We start from the raw sequence: 20,982 nt of genomic DNA on the forward strand, positions 1-20,982 counted from the left end.
TGCAGTGGACAAAGAAATTCGGTTATTTCTGTGACACATAACATCTCAAGTCATCAGAATATTAAGTGATGACCTTTTATCAAAACATTAAAATTTTAGGAATTGCATATATTCAGGTAGTTACAACATTTATCTGTGAAATACACTCTAAGGTTTACCATTGTATGACAGGGCTTTTCCAAGTAACTTAACAACCCAAATATAAAGGCCTAATTGGTCAAGAAGACTTTATTTACCATTTAAATCCTGAGACGTTTGTTAAAACCCCAGAAGTCATAAGTGCATCCTAAATAGGATTACAGATCATTACAAATCTTACAATTTTATATATTCAACCAAAGTGGTAATAAAAGATCCCAAAGGTGAGTGTACAGTATTATACAGCTGTTATCAAAACCTAGCTCCTTTAACATTCAGAAGTTTTAACTAAGTAATCAAAGACCTGATAGAGATGAGACCTAAAACTTTGATTTTCCCAGAGGATAAACCTTTGTTTGCATTGTCTTACCAAGAGCAGATCAACAGTTCAAGAAAACTTTGTCATTTGAGCAGAGGAAAAGCAAGATTTCAACCTTATACTAGTGTATTTTTAAGATTCCATTCATCTAAACCTTCTATAACTTTCTTTTGCTTCTAAATTTTGTCCCAAAGCCATTCCTTTCCAAATAACCAGTCTCATTTAGGACAAAATTACTTTCTTCTACCTTCAACAAAACTGTGTTTCCATTCCTTATATCTTTCTTATATACCTCCTATTTTCCTACATAAAGAGTTGCTTTCTTTATTTTCATCAGTCTTAAGTACATTTAGCAGAATTTTAACTCTTAGGAAACCTTATCTCCAATGGAGGACTTAGTAACCAATTGAGAGGTGTTTACATCAGAATTTTTTTAGATGGTAAATTCATGAACCAATTAAGTACAAAGCATGTTTTCCAATAGGTCCAAATAGCCTTAATTTATCAGCAATAAGAAGTGAAAAACACAAACTTATGTTCAATAATCAAAGCTTTAGCATTCCATCCTATTTGGAGTTTCAGGTTACCAAGGACCTTGAAAGTTATCTTAACAATTACCCATGAAAACTTTGAGACAGACAAAATTAACTATCATTAACAAATTGCAACAGAGATAACATGAGCTTATTTGACCTTTGCTAATAACTTTAAAGACAGGTCCAATAAACTTAAATTAGTTTAACCATCAAATATGTTTCACCTGCATCCACCTAAAACTCAATTTTTCCCCTTTGTCAATTTTCATTTGGGGTGCCAGTGGAGATACCTGAAATGGGTGGTCTAAGGGGGGTGCACTTTGCTCCTTGACTTGGAGGGTGGGAGGAGGAACCAGTGGTGCCTGAGACACTGAGGATGGTTTAGGACCACACCCAAGTTGGTGCAGAAGCATGAGGGGGAGGGGAAGACAGAAGCAGCAACTGCTTGGGAATATTCCTTAAAGTCCCTGTCCTGAGGTAGACTGACTACAGTTGGCTCCAGTTATAGCCGTTAACCTGAGAAATGAGGGAGAATCTCTCACCTGTTAAGCAGAGGAATAGGGAGAGAGTCAGTGTCCCCTTTTAGTCTGTTTCTATCTCAGCTAGACCAATAAGGTCCCCTTCTCAAGGTTCCTCCTGATCTCCGCTGGGTTTCTGGGACTTTCCCTGGTTAGGACATATGTTCTTTTTAATGTCCTTTCCTCTTGCAGCTGGGCATATTTATGGCCTTCTCAGCCCCCTGCTCTGATCCCCCTGAGGGCCTCTGGATATCAGCGGATGTGGACTGGCATCTGAAGAACACCTGCTTCTGGCCAAGGGTGCAATCTGGCCGCTGGGCTTTGTGGGGGAGGGTTTTCTGGCCTGGAAGGGGAGGAGAAATGGGGGACTGCCGCAGCATTGCCCTGGCTGCTGTGGCTGGGGGCAGTGGCAGCATGGAGTCCTGCAGGGGAGGAGTTTCAAGCTAAGGGGGGAGGGGAGGGAGCCTAAAGAGTCATGAAGAGGGGAACATTAGGGGAGCAGTGGGTCGCTTCTTTGGCTCCCTGGGTGAGTCTCCAGATAAAGCGGCTAAAACCTTTGCCTGGTTCTCCTGGCTCCTTCCCGACCCGACAGTGCTCCCGTGAGGCAGAGTCACAAAGACAGAGGGACAGGGGCACCCCCTCCAATGAGGAGACCAGCCAGATGCCTGCCTGGCAGTGTCCTGAAGGAACCTAGGCAAAGCTCAGCCCCATAGGTCCTAGCCTTGCAACCCATGATCAGAAACATTCTGATGTCGCCACAGACCAAGCGCCATCCATCATGGAATCACAGACAGTCCCATTCAGACTCCTCCATGGCCCCCTGGGGACCCCAAGAGCACCTGCCTGTGGAGCCACAGAATCGAACTCGGCAGGCAAGCTAGACTGAGTCGCACATTCACATACACACCAGAGGTTATATTTCCTACCATAGAATCCTTACCCGTGAGACTTCTGAAGTCTCAGGGAGTGATCAGGTACCCCTTCCACTCTTGCGAGTGGGCCTGACTAGATTGGGCCCCAGCCTTACCGGTTCCAACATCGGGTCTAGGTCCTCACCTGCCAAGTCTCCAAGAGTCCAGCGGGAATGGCAGAGCAAGGCCGGCCTGAAGGGGACAGAGAAGGAGACTGCCGAAATTTAGGCAGGGTGCGTGCTCTCACTTGCGATGCCTCATTCCATCACCACCTCTCTGTTCTCCCAAACCAGTGGCAACAATGGGCCAGCGCGGTTGGGTTTCCCGGTCAGGGAACCAGGCTGGAACGCTGGCAGAAAAACCAAGCAGCACTCAGAGATCTTGGTGGGTTGGAGATTTATTTTACACCGGCGGGCTCAGAGGAGACTGTTTCTCCAAAGGTCTCAGCCCGGAATGCAAGTGGGGAGGGTAATTTATAGCCAACAGCCTCCATATCTGTGGGGGATTTTGGGCGCACAGCAAACAAAGGAAGAAGAAACTGGAAGAGGGGTCTCTAAGCTAGAGACCAGAGTTTGTTTTAGTCCAATCAGCCATCTTTGGTGTACTTTATCCACTTCTCCAGCAAACATATTTAAAATAGCTGATTTCAGGCTTTTGTCTAGTTAGTCCAATATCTGGGCTTCATCAGGATATTTTTTCTTAATTGCTTTTTCCCCGTGCATAGGTCATAGTATCATGTTTTCTTGCAAGCCTCCTATTTTTTGTTGAAAACCGGATGCTTAAAATTCTATAACGTGATGACTTGGGAAATAAGGTTCTCCCCCCTTCTCAGGGCTTCTTGTTATTGCTGCTTTCTGTAGCCGTTGTTGGTTTAGCAGCCTTTCTAAATGACTTCTTTGCTTTGTATTCTGTGTTATACTTAGCTCCTGAGGACTGAAAGGGAGGGCCTACGCCGGCCAACTCCATCTTGTTCTGTGTCCTTCACCTTGACCACACCTCCTCCCCTTGAGTAACCCCCCCCCCTCACCTGCCTAACAGGACTCGGACCCTTCCCCAGCCAATCGGCTGAGGCCATAGCCATTACCTCACCAACTGCCCCTAGGCCCCAATAAAACCTTTGTCCTTTTGAAACTCGCTCTCTCTCCCTGGTATCTCACCGCTGCGTGGGTGCAGGTAGGGGATTGAGCTCGAGCTAGCTCGAATAAAGGCTCTTTTGCTTTTGCATCAGACTCGGCTCCCTAGTGGTCTTTGGGGATCACGAATTCTGGGCATAACAAGGACTCTGCTCTGTGGTCAGGTAATGCTTGGTTAGAGATTTCCTTGAATGCTGTGTGTGGGAGTGATGAGTCCCCCAGTCTTTGCCTGGAGGCTCTGTGTGCATGTTGGGGCACACCTTCAGTACATAGTGCTGTCGTTCACAGCTCTGCCTTAGTCTTCACATCTGCTTATGCAGAGCCTCCAGATCAGCTGGGGGTTAGAGCTTCGGGCCTTCTCGGCTCTTTCCTGAGCATATGCCCAGCTCACCATTAGTGGCCTTCTAGATTCCCAGGATTTTTAGGAACTTTTCAGAATTTAGGCATCTCATTCCCCAGCGTTTCCTTTTAGGCTTTTGGTTTCTGTATTATTTACCCTAGCTATTACCCACTGCCTTAGGCAGCTGTGAAGTGCTTATCATTGTTGTCAACAAATATCCCCCAGGGAAAAGGTTTTTTACACTCTGTGAATTTTATAAGTCAGTTGAGGGGCACCTGGGTGGCTCAGTTGGTTGAGCTGCTGACCTGGGCTCAGATCATGATCTCATAGTTCATGGGTTCAAGCCCTGAGTCAGGTGCTGTGCTGACAGCATGGAGCCTGCTTTGGGTCTGTCTCCCTCTCTCTGTGCCTCCCCCTATTCGCGCTCTGTCTCTCAAAAATAAAGAAACGTTAAAAAATGTGAAATACAGATAGTCTATAAGTGGCATTTTCCAGTGAACCACCTGATAGGTCAAACAGGGATAGTCCTTTGAGAATGAGGCTTTGAAAAAGCTCCAGCCCATTCTGCTCTTTCCACGCTGTTGGGTTTTAAGGGTGCTGCAGAGCTGCAGAGCAGGGGGTGGAACTAAGGCACAGTAAAAATATCACAAACACCATGGACACTACAATGTGGCTGTTCTTGCTGAGGATTAAGCATTTTTTTTTTAACAAATACTCCTACATTGCTCCAAGCCTTTGGTGAATTTCCAGAGTTCTGAAAAACTGGATTCTGACATTTTTTGCTAGGTATCTTGTTCTTCTCTGGAGGAATGAATTTTCCTCCACCTATACCACCAGTTTTGCTGACTCAAATTCGTAAATATTGAGTGCTCTCTTCTGTGATATTTTATTTTTCTCAAATGTGCATATTAAATAAAAACTGTTTAAATTGGGGTTGCAGGAGACCGTGTGGAGCAGTCCCTGAGTGAGGGGCTATTGATTGGGTAGAATGGTGCCAGGCTCTGCTGGACAGAAGGGCCTGAGGGCTTACAGGATATCAGTCCTATGGGGGTCAGGAACTCCTCTGATCAGCCACTATTGCTTTGTGTCTCCCAGGTTAAGGCTGCCAGGAGCTCAGCTCTGCTCACATGGATGGGACAGAGACCAGACAGTGGAGGCCAGAGGAGCTGGCTCTGCCACACGCCTTCAGCCCTGGAAGACTCTCTGGAGCCTCAGAAGATGGACCTCCGAGTGTGTCTGAGAGGCACAGGGTGGTCTCTAAACCACTGGGGTCTGAGTTCAGCAGGGAGACTTCCTTGTCCATTGGCCTTCAGGTGATGGTGCCCTTCATGTTTGCAGGACTGGGACTGTCTGGGGCTGGTATGCTTTTGAACTATTTCCGGGTAAGAGGGAAATAAATGGGAATGGTGGTGTTGGGGGCACTGTTGAATGCCATACCTTAAGAATAGGCCTCTACACTTTGAATCCAGCTTAAGGGACAAGGGACAGGACGTCCTCTTCTTAAATACCATTTTTCTACAAATTGAGAAAGATTCTTGTAGTTACTGGTGACAGAGACTAAATTTAACCCTGGTTAAGCTTGAAAAAGACAATTTATTAGCTCATATAATTGAAATATGTAAGGGGTTAGATTTCAGGCAAGGCACGATCCAGGTGCTTAAATGATTAGCAGGATGCTGGCTTTTTCTCTGCCACTCATCTATGATTTATTTTCAGGTAGGATTCTGTACATAGAGGGGAAGATGGCCCTTGGCATTTAATTTCAACTTAATACATTTGGTCTTAGAAAAAAAGAGAGACTTCTTTGTGAATGTCCACATCAGTCTCTAAAAATTGATCCTGATGTCAGGTGTGCACTCCTGTTCCAGTTCCTGTTCCCTGAGGGAGAACATTCTCTGGCTCGCTGACTACATTGTCATCACTCTTGGAGGGGAGGCAGGGTGCCTTGATTTGCAGCCCTACCGAAATGCCAGAGTGAGGAACTGGGAGTTACCCATCAGACAAAAAAGTTACCAATGTACCCTGACTTTCTTGTTCTTCTACTGTCATTCCTTTCATCGGTATGGTCTTCAGAAGTCCTCCCTGGAAGGGCATAGTACCTAAGAATATTCTAAGTCATGACTGGCCACACTGTCATTCCTTTTATCAGTGTGGTCTTCAGAAGTCCTTCCTGGAAAGGTATAGTCCCTAAGAATATTCTAAGTCATAACTGGCTAGATCTCTCCTATTAGTTAGCAGTCAGCGGAGATCAAAGGCTGTCTAGAGTGAGGCAGACTGGGAGAAGCAGGGCTGATGTGTGTGACAGTTCCTGGCCTGTGCCTCACTCAGTGCTCCAGGGGCTCTGTGCCTGGTGACCTAGGCCCTGCCCCTCATGGATTTAAGTCCCAGTTCTACCACTTAGCAGTAAGGCTGGTGGTTTAAATTTTTAAAAAGTGTTTTTTAAGTTTATTTATTTATTTTGAGAGCGAGAAATAGCAAGTGGGGGAGGGGCATAGAGAGAGAAAGAATCCCAAGCAGACTCCCTACTGTCAGCACAGAGCCTGATATGGGGCTTGAACCCATGAACCATGAGATCATGACCTGAGCTGAAATGAAGAGTTGGGTGCTTAACCGACTGAGCCACCTACCCCTAATTTTTTTTTAAGGCTTTTTTATTTTAGAGAGAGAGTGTGAGTAGGGGAGGGGCAGAGAGAGAGAGGGAGACACAGAATCTGAAGCAGCCTGCAGGCTCTGAGCTCTCAGCACAGAGCCCCATCATGGAGCTCAAACTTACAGACCACAAGATCATGCATGACCTGAGCTGAAGTTGGATGCTTAACAGACAGCCACCCAGGTGCCCCTAAATTCTTTTTACACTAACACTAAAATCAAGAGATTTCATGTAAAAGTCTGAATTTCTGTTTTGTCTTGAAACTTGGCAACTCTCGCATAATTGGCCCCACTTTCTCTCACTGCACAGTGGACGGCTGCAGCTGCCTCTAGGCAGCCATGTTCTCTTATTTGCCACAGTCCCCACCATCCCACTGCATTCCACCACTGCCTAGCCCTGCTCCAGTCTGGAGTTCTCAAAGACCCTTCCAGTACCCAGCTGTCTAGTTCCTCATGACGTCACAACACCAATGACCACCAGCTCACTCCAAGAATCCACCTGGACCTTGCCCGGCCCCAGGATGGCTGTCTCTTAAACCAGAGCACCTATCCCAGTCTGATTCAGTCCCTGCCTGCATGTTTGGTCTCTCTGTGCCCTCCAGACCCCTCAGCCCTCTCCTTTTTCCTGGTGACCTAGTCCACATTTTTCTTGACATGGTTAGTCAGCACTGCGGTAGCCTCTGGAGCACCTCAGTGTCCCAGCCTCCTCACCGCCCTACTTACTTCAGGTGCTGTTCCCTGCAGTCCATTCTCAATACCACTGATTTGCAAGATGCCTATTTTATTGAATGTTCTGTCAGTATGGTGTCACTGGGACCCCCCTATACAGACACACACACACACACACACACACACACCTCTCACACTTACATATTTATATATGCATCCATATATATCAACCCCCTAAACGTACACACATTGGTTTAGAGTGTATACACACAGGTTTATAGATTATATAGGGAGAGGCAGCATAATAGTGAACTGAATTGCTTGAGAGTCCAGACTCTGGAGCTAGTCTAACTGGGTTTGAGTCCCACTTTTGTCACTTACACAAGTTGCTCTTTGTCCCCCTGTTTTCTCTTCTGTAAATTAGAACTGAGCCCAGAAGTTTGTTACGAGGTCTGTGAAGTGGAGGTTACAGGGCCTGGCACTAGGTAGTGAAGGTTAACTGCTGTTAACTCCTGTTGTCATTGATATTCTGTCAATGCAACAATTCAAGAGGATAAAATTCTCTTTCTACATTTTTTTTCATGTGTTCGTTGGATCCACATGAAGGTCATGGCCTAACTGCCATCTCAGGGGGCACTCCATGATGCAGATCTGAATTTTATTTTTATTATTTTTATTTTCTTAAGTTTATTTATTTTTTTTTTTAACGTTTATTCATTTTTGAGACAGAGAGAGACAGAGCATGAATGGGGGAGGGTCAGAGAGAGGGAGAATCTGAAACAGGCTCCAGGCTCTGAGCTGTCAGCACAGAGCCTGACGCGGGGCTCGAACTCACAGATGGCGAGATCATGACCTGAGTCGAAGTCGGCCGCTTAACCGACTGAGCCACCCAGGCGCCCCTTAAGTTTATTTTTTGAAAGAGAAAGCAGGGGAGGGACAGAGAGAGAGAGAGAGAGAGAGAGAGAGAGAGAGAGAGAGAGAATCCCAAGCAGGCTCCACACTGTCAGCACAGAGCCCGATCCAGGGCTGAACCCATGAATCATGAGATCATGACCCGAGCCAAAATCAAGAGTCAGAAGCTTAACTAACTGAGCCACCTAGGTGCCGTGCAGATCTGAATTTTAAAACCTCTGTTGATTTCTCTACTGACTGTGGAATAAAATCCAAACTCTGCAAACTGGCATCCAGACATCCTGAGCTCACCTTGGCTGTATCAGTTAGGATGGTTTCAGCCACACATACCAGAAAAAAACACCTGTAGTAGATTAAATAAGAAGGAAGTCTGTCATCTCCCAAAATGGAATTTCCAAGATGGGTAATTCCAGGCTTGGAAAGTATTACCATAACTGGCCCACAATGACTCCAAGGAACCAGGATCTTTCCAAGTTCTGCTGAGTCAGTAGCCAAAGTTGGCTTTGCCTTACAGCCCCATCATATCCAGAGGGAGAAGAATGGGTTTTCTGCTCTGGTTCCTTCTCCTTTTTTTAACTCATTTTCAAAGTTTATTTATTTATTTTCAGGGAAAGAGAGAGTGAGCAGGGAGGGGAAGAGAGAAGAAGAGAGAGAGAGAGAGAGAGAGAGAGAATATCCCAATCTCCTCACTGTCAGTGCAGAGCCCAATGTGAGGCTCAATCCCACGAACTGTGATATCATGACCTGAGCTGAAACCAAGAGTCAGAAGCTTAACCAACTGAGCCACCAGTTACGCCTGGTTCCTCCTTCTTAAGCACAGGGAACCTTTCCTGGGCATCCCCAACAAACTCTTCAACTTCTCACTGGCAGATTTGGGCATGTCCTACTTCAAAACCAAAAATTGGCAAAGAGAATGGAATGGCCATGATTGGCTTGGCTTGATTGAGCTGAGAAGAGGAGAAGGTCCCCTGCCCTGTGGATGGGTTCCTGTGTACAGTTGGTTCTGTCGGGAAGGTGAAAACAGTCAGTGGTGCCACACTGGCTCAGCTGACTAAAGCCAGCACTACTGGACAGACCTCTGTCTGCTCTGTCCAGTGGTGCTGGCTTTAGTCAGCTGTGTGGTAACCCCCAGCCTCACTTAGACTGCCCCCTCCCTGTGCCTTCTTTCCCACCAACCCTGAGGGAAGAGGTCTCCCATCATCCCTCCCACCCCGTTTCACATGGACAGCCTTACATGGAGCCTTTCTTGAGGTGCTAGCCTCACCAGCATGTCACCTTCTATAGATGTTGGGATATTTGCCATTTCCTTTTACCATGTGCAGGATCTGATGCTCTCCCTGGCTTGAATGTGAACTCCCTGAGAAAAGAGGCTGTGGTTCAGAATGTAAAAGGTTCACAAATATGCACAGGGACAAGGTCCCCAGTCTATATCAAGGCAGCCACTGGGCCCCAGTTGGTTTTGTTTTCTCCTAAAGATATTTTATGCACGTACAAACAAATATCTATATCTGTTCATCTGTCTCTGTATATTTTGCTCACTCTTTTTTTTCAAGTTTTGGCATATACAAACTCTTGACTTTTGGTGTTTTCACCTCACAGTATACCTATACAGTATATTCACTACACAATATATTCACCTTACAATATTCTTAATAGATACATTAAAAATTTCCTTTTTTAGAAATGGTTGTTCAATATTCCATTATACAAATATACCAGAATTTATTTAACCATTTCTTTTCTGATGTGTTTTTAAACTTAGTTATTAGTTTGCTAGGGCTGCCATATCAAAGGACCATAGATCAGGCAGCTTAAACAACAGAGACTTATTTTCTCTCAGTTCTGGAAGCCAGAAGTCCGAAATCAAGGTGTCCTCAGGGCTGCTTTCTTCCGAGGCCTCTCTGTGAGGTGTGCAGATGGCCACCTTCTCCATATCTCTTTTTTTTTTTTTTTAACGTTTTATTTTTGAGACAGAGAGAGACAGAGCATGAACAGGGGAGGAGCAGAGAGAGAGGGAGACACAGAATCTGAAACAGGCTCCGGGCTCTGAGCTGTCAGCACAGAGCCCAACGCGGGGCTCGAACTCACTGACCGTGAGATCATGACCTGAGCCGAAGTCGGACGCCTAACCAACCAAGCCACCCAGGCGCCCCTCTCCGTGTCTCTTTACATGGTTGTTCCTCTGTGCATGTCTGTGTTCAAATTTCCTTTTCTTGTAAGGACACCAGTCATATTGGGTTAAGGCCTACCCTTGTGACCTTATTTTAATTTAATACCACTTTAAAGGCCTTGTCTCCAAATACAATTACATTCTGAGGTGCTGGGGGTTAAGACTGCAGTTTGGGGGAGGGGTGCATGATTCAGCTCATAACAACACCTTAAAATAGTCTTACTAATGAAAGCTGCAGTGAATAATCTTTCTTTTTAAATTTGTTTGTTTATTTAGAGAGAGAGCAGGGGAGGGGCAGCGAGGGAGACAGAGAACCCCAAGCAGCCTCTACGCTCAGCACAGAGCCTGACTTGGGGCTTGAACTCCTGAACCATGAGATCATGACCTGAGCCAAACTCAGGAGTCAGGATGACTACCTACTGAGCCCCCTACAGGCCCTTGCAGTGAATAATATTGATGTTTGCTACATGCTGGAGTACATGAGTAGGGTACATATTGCAAGTACAAGTGCTGGGTCAAAACATCATGCATTTGATAGATATATCACCGAATCACCTACCCTTGGGGTGGGACCAATTTTACTTCCTCCAGCACCATAGGGAGATGCCTGCTTGCCAATACTCAGCAACGTAGTTTATTTTCAAACTCTGTGATCTTTAACAATCTGATAGATGGAAAATTGCATTTCCTTGTACACTGTATTAGCTTCTATTACTATGCAACATGTCATCCCCAAATTTAGCAGCTTAAAATGGTACTCACTGATTACCTCATGGCTGCCATGGGCCAAGAATCCAGGAGACCTAGGTTTTCTGCTTCCAGATTTCTCAGGAGGCTGCTGTCTAGATGTCAGCCAGCTGTGGCATCATCCCAGGGTGCTCATAGGCTGTGGGAGGGATTCAGCTCCCAGCAGGTTGTTGGACTGAGGGCCTCAGTTCCTCTCTGGATGTTGCCCAGAGGCCACCTTCAGTTCTTTCCTCACTGGACTCCTCCAACATGGCAGCATCATCAAAGCATGCAGTCTGAGAAGGAAATAGAGTCCACTAGCAAGACAGAAACCACCTTTTGTAAATCTTACCACAGAAGCAACATCTTTCTTCTCTTGGCTGGAAGCAAGTCACTGAGTTCAGCCCACGTTTCAGGGGAAGGGATTATACCCAGTGTCAGTGGAGGAGGCAGGGATCCTTAGAGATCATTCTCCAGGGCTGCCTTCTGGGTCCCTGGTAGTGCAATTTGTATTTCTTACATTAGCAAGTGAAGTTGAATATCTTTGGATGTTTGCTTCTATTCTTTGCCTGTATTTTTATGGAGTGGTTATCCTTTTACTGGTACCTGAGGGCTTCTTATATATTAGGGGAATTGACCTCTTAATTGTGATATGGATTATAAATATGTTTCTCATTTTTCTATTTGTTGACTTTGCTTTTGATGGTTTATGTTGTGCATATTTTTTTAAATTTATTTTTGTTTGTGTATGTAGTGAGATTAATACTCTTTCTTTTAAGGCTCTATGCCAGTGTTCTCCTTAGAAACAGAAGCTGCCTCTCATATAGTTCTTCAGCCCCCTGGGTCCCCACACAAGGCAGCATATATGACAGGGTTTTGGGAATGTGTACATAGGAAGAAGAAAGACCCCATTCTTTGTGATGAATCTGATCTCTTTGTATTACATATAGCAGAAATTCAAATTGGTGGTCCACAGACATCATGCTGGTTTGCAGAGTGGTCAGGAACCATGGGCCCTATGGAGGTGGAGTGGGGGTAAAGAGGAGGAAGGGTCTGGCAGGGATGGTGCCTTAGCAAAGACACGGAGCCCTCTAGAAAGGCAAGAGGGCAAGGGACTGACGGGAGGGGAGAAGCAAGGGCGTGGAGAGTTATGTGAGGGAAGGGAGTGAAGCCTGGACTGAGTGCCACAGGGTATGAGGCCAGCCTTGATGAGGGATAGATTCCCATCGTTGGGCTGTGGGGATGGTCGAATATAGGGCATCCGGCCTTGGACTTGAGAAATACAGCAGGTCATTAGTTATTACATATACTCCTAACCTGAGAGGGGGACAGCAGATGCTGTGAAGGGCCCTCAGAAAGGAGCACTTGGGAGCAGAGTGAGCCTGCATGGGCTTGGGGAACACTGTGTGCTATCGGTGGGGGAACCCCTCCCCCGCCCCTGTTTCTGAAGAAGGGTGTGCCTGGCTCCTTCACAGGCCGGCAGGGAAGCAGACAGAGCCCGCTCCTCAGGGATAGGAAGGGTTGTGGGAACAGAGCAGGATGGAACTTGTGGTTAGGTTCCTCATGGCCTTCCTGCTTTCCCCCCATGTCACAGCACATTATACTGTGGTCACTCATACCACATTGACCCCATGATGCCGTGACACCAACTTAAATCGTGGTGGTGACTGGGACTTCTAGGGAGCAGGTAAAGAACCCCCTCACCCCCCCCCCCAGCAAGTAAAGCAGCTTCTTGACCTGGAGAGAGAAGGCCCCCTGGTGAACTTATAAGGGTTCCCCATTGCAGCCAATAAAGGTAGGGGAGGGGCTTGTGTTGGGGTGCAGATAGCATGTATCCCCAGGAGCACAAATCCAGATTAAAATCAGTGCCAGGGGTGCATGGCTGGCTCAGTCAGTTAAGAGCGTCCAGCTCTTGATTTCAGCTCAGGTCATGATCCCAGAATGTGGGATCAAGCCCCATGTTGGGCTCTGTGCTGAGTGTGGAGCCTGCTTGGGCTCCCTCAGCCCTTTCTCCTCCTTTCTTCTTCTTCTTCTTCTTCTTCTTCTTCCTCTTCCTCTTCCTCTTCCTCTTCCTCTTCCTCTTCCTCCTCCTCCTCCTCCTCCTCCTCCCCCCCCCTCTTCTCCTTCTCCTCCTCCTCCTTCTTCTTCGTCTTCTCTCTCTCTCTCCCTCTCCCTATCTCTCTCTCTCTCAAAAAAAAAAAAAAAAAAAGAAAAGAAAAAACTCAATCAAAAAATACCACATTAATCAACCTCCAACCCCCACTGGGGCTTATTTTTCACCTTATAGCTTAAATATGAGTTGTTTGAGGAGACCAGTGTGCCTCTCAATTCTTCTGGCTGCTCAGGGTCTGCAGAGGAGGTGGGAGTTTATTGAGTCCTTCTTGTAGAGCTAGCACTGTGTGTCCTCAGAAGCAAAATGAGGGCTGGCCATGACCTATAATGTTGGAAAATAAGGAGGACAAGCAGTGTCCTGGTGAGGCCTTGTATTGTGGCTTTAGTGCATGTGAAGACATCTGTGATTTTGACCTATATTTTGGGTGTCTCTGAGGCAAGAGTGCCCTAGTTCCTTAGCGTAAAAGTTTTGGAACAGCTCCTAGGCAGTGGCCCAAGAGTTTGTAAAAAGTTGCAGATGGAACCATTTTCTGGCCAGAGCATCCAGTGCTAAAATGGCAGCCTAAATTTGGCCACTTTTGCTGACTGTTGGGTGAGTTGTTTCCTTTATCAGGGACATAAACATTCCACTGAGCTCCATGATGTAGTATGGTGGTCATACCACCCATAAAGTATACAAAGTCCATTGCTGTTCACTAGGTTAATGTCAAGGGGGCTCCCTACATAGCCAAGGGGACTGGGGGAGGGGTGACCTCTTCTGGTATGGTAGCATCTGGCAGGGGACTAAGGAAGGACAGAGGAGGCATCCTTCTGTAGTGGCATATGCCAGAGAGTCCAAGTTTGACTCTATCCTGTATTGAGTCCTCAGTAGCTATGCCTCCCAAGGCTCAGTGGGCTGCTGCGTAGGGAGGGTCACAGGCCAGGATCTGTGAGAGCCTCCCTTTCCAGGAGAGCCTCCCTTTCCAGGAGAGCCCAGTATGTAGCCAGCAGTTGCTGCTCAGTTGGTGTAAAGTTAGGCAAGGAGGGTATTTTCTTGCACCCAAGGGCTTCTTGGGCAACATATATTCATTATAGGTATGTGGTCCAGGACTCCAAGAAGCATAAGAGGAGGTTGCTAATGCTTTGTCAGTGAAGGAATTTTTGAGGGCACTGATAGCAATGCCTGTCGACTTTAATTTGGACAGATTCTAGAGCCTTTTGTTGGAGGTGTCTGTTTAAAATAGCCTCCTTTGCAAGTGACAGCATAAATGGACATAAGTCAAATGTGCAGAGGAGGACTGTTTTGCCTCCAGAATTCAAAAAGGACTACAAGGTGTTGGACTTCTATGAACAGTTTATTAACAGTGTGGGTGCTGAGAGTCAATGGCTGTTTTCTGATAGTGTCAAGGATGGAGTTGCCCTCGGTTTACCAAAATAATTTTTAGGAATTTGCCAAGGTGTCTGGCTTTGCCCCACATGTGGAGTAATGGCCCATCCTCTCTTTGCGAGCTCCTGAGTGTTTTGCCTTTAGTGAATGTGTCACATGAGTCTCCCTGGAGGAGGACATCATAATGTAACATTAGACCTGTGGTCCTTGAGAAAGGTGCATGCAGTTAAGATGTTGCCTGCAAGACCGTGCATGGCAGAGCTGGTTGAGGTACCCCGTGAGTAACCTGGAAAGTCTATTGTGTCCATTCAGAGTTGAAGGTCATCTGCGCCTAAGAGGGTGTGGAAATAGGCATTGAACAGAAAATATTAGCCCAATCTATAGTAGCAAAATCCTTACTGGTGCTGATCAGGGGGAGTCGGTAATTTCAGTTACATTGGATGTTGTGTAAGGGGCCACAGTGGATGCCAGAGCATTAAAGATGCAGTCATTCACCCTGTGGCAGGTTCTTTCCAGGTTTAAGAGCAGGCCAAATTGGACTTTTAAAAAGAGAAGCAGTGGGGGTAATCACCAAGTAGGTCTTGTATGATAAATTTCAAACCTTGAAGGCCCTGTGTTAGCTTACATTGGGCTGTATTAACTATTTTATTTTTAGCTGGGTGGAGGGGGGTGTTCCATGGGGTCCCATCTTGACAGTTTAATTTATAATTCAGACTAGGTGCAGGAGTGCCACAGAGCACTTGCCAGATACAGATTGCCCTGAGGTGCCTCCTGCTGGGCTATGGCCAGTTGGCAATAGTTCTTGCCTTGGTGATGGGAGGAGATGGCATTACCCGGGAGAGACAGTGGGACATGGAACAGGCTAATAATGCACAAGCTGGCCAGCAGTTAGTGGCTCCATCCCAGGCAGCACTGGCCATGTCAGGAGCTAGTCAGGCAGCAAAGAGCAGTTACAGTGCAAGCTGACCAGGCGTCTTCTGTCAGGGTTGGGCAGTCCTGTTTGTGATGCCAGCTGCTGCAATCACCCTCTCCTTACTCTGCTGGTGAGGGAGGGGTTCCAACCCTATCATATGGAGATGGCCAAACACATGACCCCAACACTGGACTGAGGAAATCACAGTTTATCGGTCACACAAACTCACACCCAGGGACACGCAGGGTTGCACTGGAAAGCAGAGTGAACCATGAGGGGCTGCAGGAGGCAGGCTTTGTAGTAGCAATAGCATGAGTTGCCCCAGTTCTCATTGGAAGGTGTGATTGACTTGTTTGAATAATTCTGTGGGCTGGCAGGAACTGAAACCCCCTACTCAGGGATAAGTGGGAACTGTGCCTGGTCCCCTTGGTAAGGACGGTTGCTTGACTGGGGACCTTATCCACTGGAGAAGAGTGGGGAGGGGGAGATGCAGGTAGACCCTGTGAGGCCCTCCTGGTTTCACCACATGTCAAGGCAGCAGATCGTAATAATTTTAGGGCCTTACACCACTCAACCTACAGAAGGCTGATTGGGTTTCTTCTTTTCTTTGTTTCTATGATTCTGTATATTCATTTTTTCACTCATTAATGCAACACGTATGTGTCAGCAGTGGGGGAGAGAGGACCAGCACTATTCTGGACCCTGTGGAGGACACAAGAGCCAGGCTCCACTCTCACAGCATCACAGTCAAGCAAGGAGGGCAGCAGATGCATTAGTGAGTGTTAGCAGAAAGAGCTATGAGGCAAGAAGGCCAGCTGCATCTCAGCCTTGGAGAGGGAGGTCCCAGAATGCCTGAGTGACATGAAGGAGCTGCTTGGAGAAAGTGCTTGAAGACAGCCAGCCCTGGGTAGGCATGAGTACTCTGGTTCTGTGTTTTCACCTGTGGGTGGGTTCTGCCAGCGACATCAGAAGCGGGAAGTAAAGAAGAAGCCCTCCATTATTGAGAATGTAATCAGCTTGATCTCTGAGACCTTAATAGGATGAGGAAGAATTCAGGCCTTTTAAGATTGACATTTTGGCTCAGAACCAGCCCAGGCTCCAGATGACCATGAAAGGAATAGGAGGCCATTTAAAAGGTGTGCTTCTGGGAAGACACCCAGTTCCCACTGAAGAATCAGAAATGAAAGCCAGAAATGGTGATGTGCATTCCAAAGCTCTCTGCCCACCCTCTGCAGGCCTTCCTAATTGTCCTCCAAAGACACACTCCCAAAGAATCAAGGGCGTTGGAATAGATGAGTAGGTCATGCTGCAGGCCTCAGGATCCTGATTCTTTGGTCCAGGCTTGGGCTTGGGCTACACATTTCAGGAGCTCCCAGGTCATTCTGGTGGCAGAGTAGACTGAAAACCACTGATGCAGTCCTACCTCTCATGATTAGAGTTTAGAGGCCTGCACAGGGGCAGGGCCTTGTTCAGGGTCATCCAGGAAACAACCTAATGCTTGACCCAGATTCCATCTGCTGTTCAATGCAGCCCCAGAATCTAGTTCAAGGTCTTTGAGCTTTTCTCCTGTGCTAGCTATTTTTAAAATTACATTCTTGATCTTCTGGATTCTGACCCAGTAAACCATGTTGACATATTTTGTTCTCAAGTTGCATGGGATATCTTTTATTTATTTTTGGTGACATTTTATGTTTTGATTGTTATAAAAGCAAGTAATCACAATAGAATGTTAGAACATTATAAAATAAAGGTCATTTTAAATTCTGCTTCTCAACGGTAGTCACTCTTAGCATCTTGATGACTATCCTTCTGAACTTCACTACTTGCGTGTGTGTGTATTATGTGTGTGTGCATTTATCTTAATTTCTCATTTGGTTTTTTAAACAGAAATGAGAAATATTTTTTAATAATTAAGAACTTAATAAGAAATCTCTTTCTATATGGAATTATGTAAATTATTGTCTGTTTCCATATCTTCTGTACTGATGAGAATGGTTCAAGGCCCACTGTGTATGATTATACATTGTATTAGGATGTTTGACCACATTCAAAACTAAATCGCAGGAGTTGTTGAAGTCAGAAGAAAGCAATCGCTTGTTGGGGGTCCCTCCAGCTGAGTTCTGTGGGAGCCGTGTGGTCAGTGTCCAGAGAAACCAGCCCAGCCCAGAGTGGTTCTGTCTGAAACCAATTAACGTCTCAACTCTTTTCTCTGAAATATGCCACTTGTGTCTGCCTTGTCCTGGTTCAGACTCTTGTTTGAACACAAGAACCCAAGCCACAGATGCAGGCAGCATCAGACAGGAGAAGGGTGGGGAGCAGAGAGCATGGAGGGTGGTGGAGGCAGTCTGCCCCCAGAGTTGGGAGCTGAGGGTCTTCGTCCTGCCTCTGATACTGACTTGCGGTGTGGTCTTGGGTAAACCCTCTCAGAGCCTTTTTCTCATTTGCAAAATTGGTTTACTTCCTGCTGGATATCCTAGAGATATTTTGAGAGTTTGGTGATTGAACATGAAATCAGTGTGAAAGGGCAGTGAGAGGCACAGATGGGTACAGGGAATGAAGATCTTTCAGTTCATTCATTTGTTCATTCCTTCATATGCAGGTCGTTGAGTGCTGTGTATGGTTGGTTGATCCTCATCTCTTGCTCCCATTCCTTGGGTTTCCTTCAGAGCACTTATCACAGGTCATAATTACATTTCCATTTTTATGATTATCTGCCACACTGGAAAGCTCTAAGTATGTGCTGTTCAGCTAACAGATGTACCACAACACTTAGACCAAGAGTCTGGCAAACATAAGGCCCTCAGTACTAATCTGTGGAGTAAGTGAATGAATACTTTCCCTTGCTCTGAAAGATTATGGCCATGAATCAACCAGACTCCACCTCAAGAGGAGTGCACTTTGGGATGGGAGGGTTGATGTATGTGCATTTCATTATGTCATTAGGCATATGTGGACTTCCCTCAGAGGGGTTCAAAAAAGAACGTTGGTAATTCTGGGGAAGATGTTAGGCTCTGGCCAGGACACTGGAATGGCCTCAGAGATGAGAAGGCACCTCAGTTGGCCATGAGGTTTGGCAAGAGTTTGGCCTGAGCAGTGAGTGGAACATGCAGAGGGAATAGTGTGAACATAGGCACAGCCCATGTGAGGGTCCACAGGAAGCTCCTTTTAGGGCATGTGGTATATGATCATGTACTAGACAGACAGAGGGCTCAAAAGGATGCTTTGCTCCCAAATTGTGAGAGACCTTGAATGTCTGGCCACAAAATTTGAACTCTCTCAGGTAACGAGTTGACAGCTATTGAGGATATTTGGGCAAGCAGGTGACTTGAAGATGTAATATAAGATGTTAATGTGAAGAGCAGGTATTACTTTTGGTGGACAGAAGGGTTAGGAGGTAGTTAAGGGCTATGGTGAAGGTGGTGTCCATGAGCTGGAGAGGAGGGGAAAGACATGGGGACAGGCAGATTTGATGTGGGGTTGAGTTGGTTGGGGAACGGGCAGTCAGAGTGCAGTTTGGGCTTCTGGCAGAACCATTTATTGAGACAAGAGGCTTGGGGGAGGAGTTGGAAGGAACAAACGTGAAAGACTAATTGAGTTATACAGGGGTTACACAGAGCCTGAAAGCTCAGGGGAGGGGTCTGGACTAGAGAGAGGTTTGGAAATTGTTAGTTTCTCTGAGATGAGAAAAGTAAAGGGTGGGGATGAGGTTCCCCAGATGTCCCAATTATCTATTGCTATGCAACACACTGCATCCACATTTAGTGGCTTGTTTAAAGCTAGTCATTCAGTTTGATCATGAATCTACAGTTCGAATAGGGCTCTGTGGGAATGGATGTCTGCTGTGTGCAGCATCTGCTGGGGTGGCTTGCCAAGCATCGTACCCAATCCAGGCTAGCTCACTAACATGACATGACAGTTGCTGCTGTCACCTGGATCCTCAGCTGGAACACTCATATGTGGCCTTTCTGTGTGACTACTTGGGCTTCCTCATAGCATGGTATCTGGGTTTCAAGTATGAGCATCTCAAGAGATGGGAAGCGGAGACTGTTTCTCAAGAACCAGACTGACACAGTGTCTCTTCCACTGTGTCCTACTGGTCCAGCAGTCACAGGTTGAAGGGAGGAGACAGAAACTCCAACTCCAAATGGGAGAATGTCCAAGAAGTTTAGAGCTCATTATGTCTGGCTCCAAGGAAGGGCTTAAAAATATCTATTGAATGAATGAGCAAATGAATTGTTTGAGGACAGATGCAGAGAGAGGAATATTTGGGGCATGAGGAAAATAGTTGTTGGAGTAGTTTGGCTGGAGTTGGGAGGGAGGTGGATAGGCCTGGGGAGGTCAGTAGGATCTAGATTGTGAACTCCAGGCTAAGGGGATGGGACCTGAGTGTGGGATAGACTATCCAACAGAGGGGAACCAAGAAGTTGCCCAAGAGGGCCCTGGTTTAGGAACAGGAGCAGAAGTTGAGGCTCAGATCAGGAGCCTGGTCCAGGTGAAGTCCCCCAGGGTCAGTAGGTGAGTGTGCTTCTGACCTTCAGCCTTGGGCTTCTTCTGGCTGTGACCTTGATCCCTGTTCCAGCCAACCCTCATGCCTGACATTCCATCCCTGCTACCTGTGGAATGCCCAGTGCACACCCAACAATAGACTTGCTGGTAGTCAAAGGTGATATCCAAGCCTACTCTCTGGAAGGCGGTAGTAAGCTGGGTATCAGGGCTGGTCTAACCTTTGTAATGGATGAGAGTGGATTCTCTACAGAAGCATCTTTTAAAAAAATTTTTTTTATGTTTATTTTATGTTTGAGAGAGAGACTGAGCATAGGTGGGGGAGGGGCAGAGAGAGGGGTAAACACAGAATCCGAAGCAGGCTCCAGGCTCCAAGCTGTCAGCACAGCCCAATGCATGTCCCAAACTCAGACCGTGAAATCATGACCTGAGCCGAATTCAGACACTTAACCGAGTGAGACACCCAGGTGCCCCTATGTTTATTTTTGAGAGAGAGGCAGAGCATGAGCAGGGAAGGGGCAGATAGAGAGGGAGTCACAGAATCAGAAGCAGGCTCCAGGCTCTGAGCTGTCAACACAGAGCCCAACGCCAGGCCTGAATTCACAGACCTGAACTCACAGACCTGATCATGACCTGATCAGATCATGACCTGAGCCAAAGACACTGAACCGACTGAGCCACCCAGGTGCCCCCTGGAAGTGTGCTTATTAGTTTTCTGGGCCCTTGAGAGTAAAGAGGGCTGCATTTCCTCTGTGAACATAGCTTCTTCATATGGTCAAGAGCCCTTGGATTCTGAAGTCAAGATGATCACAGGATGTGGCTTCTTTCTTGGGTACCTGCAGCCCTCTCAACCTTGAGGCATGAAACTCCTCAGGGGGCTGTAAGAGTGGGTCCTTTAGGCTGATGTTTCTCCAGGCCCTTGTCTGCCAAGAGTAGAAGCAACTGGGGAATGTGTGCAGAGGTGGTCAGGATTCTTTGTGTCCCTCACCAAGGTCAGGCCTCATGTGGTTCTGTCTCCCTGGGTCTAGCCCAAGCCAGTGTAGGCTGGAAGGCTGGATGCTATCAAG

At 46.7% G+C, this 20,982-nt stretch overlaps 1 protein-coding gene across 6 annotated transcripts in view; it reads left to right on the forward strand.

Annotated features, from left to right (window-relative positions):
- LOC132676268 (solute carrier family 41 member 3) overlaps positions 1-20,982 on the forward strand; it is a 145,662-nt gene that overhangs the window by 16,908 nt on the left and 107,772 nt on the right. For 4 of the 6 annotated variants that reach the window (XM_081795009.1, XM_081795006.1, XM_078442658.2 and 1 more), the window contains exon 2: positions 4,991-5,277. In XM_081795009.1, coding sequence (XP_081651135.1) covers positions 5,023-5,277 — 255 coding nt within the window. In that variant the 5' untranslated portion in view covers positions 4,991-5,022. The remainder of the gene's footprint in view (positions 1-4,990; positions 5,278-20,982) is intronic. The other 2 variants (XM_081795008.1, XM_081795007.1) reach the window with 1 other exon arrangement.

Source organism: Panthera onca, chromosome A2 (genome assembly GCF_046562875.1).
Source record: "Panthera onca isolate mPanOnc1 chromosome A2, mPanOnc1 haplotype 2, whole genome shotgun sequence".
NCBI lineage: Eukaryota > Metazoa > Chordata > Mammalia > Carnivora > Felidae > Panthera > Panthera onca.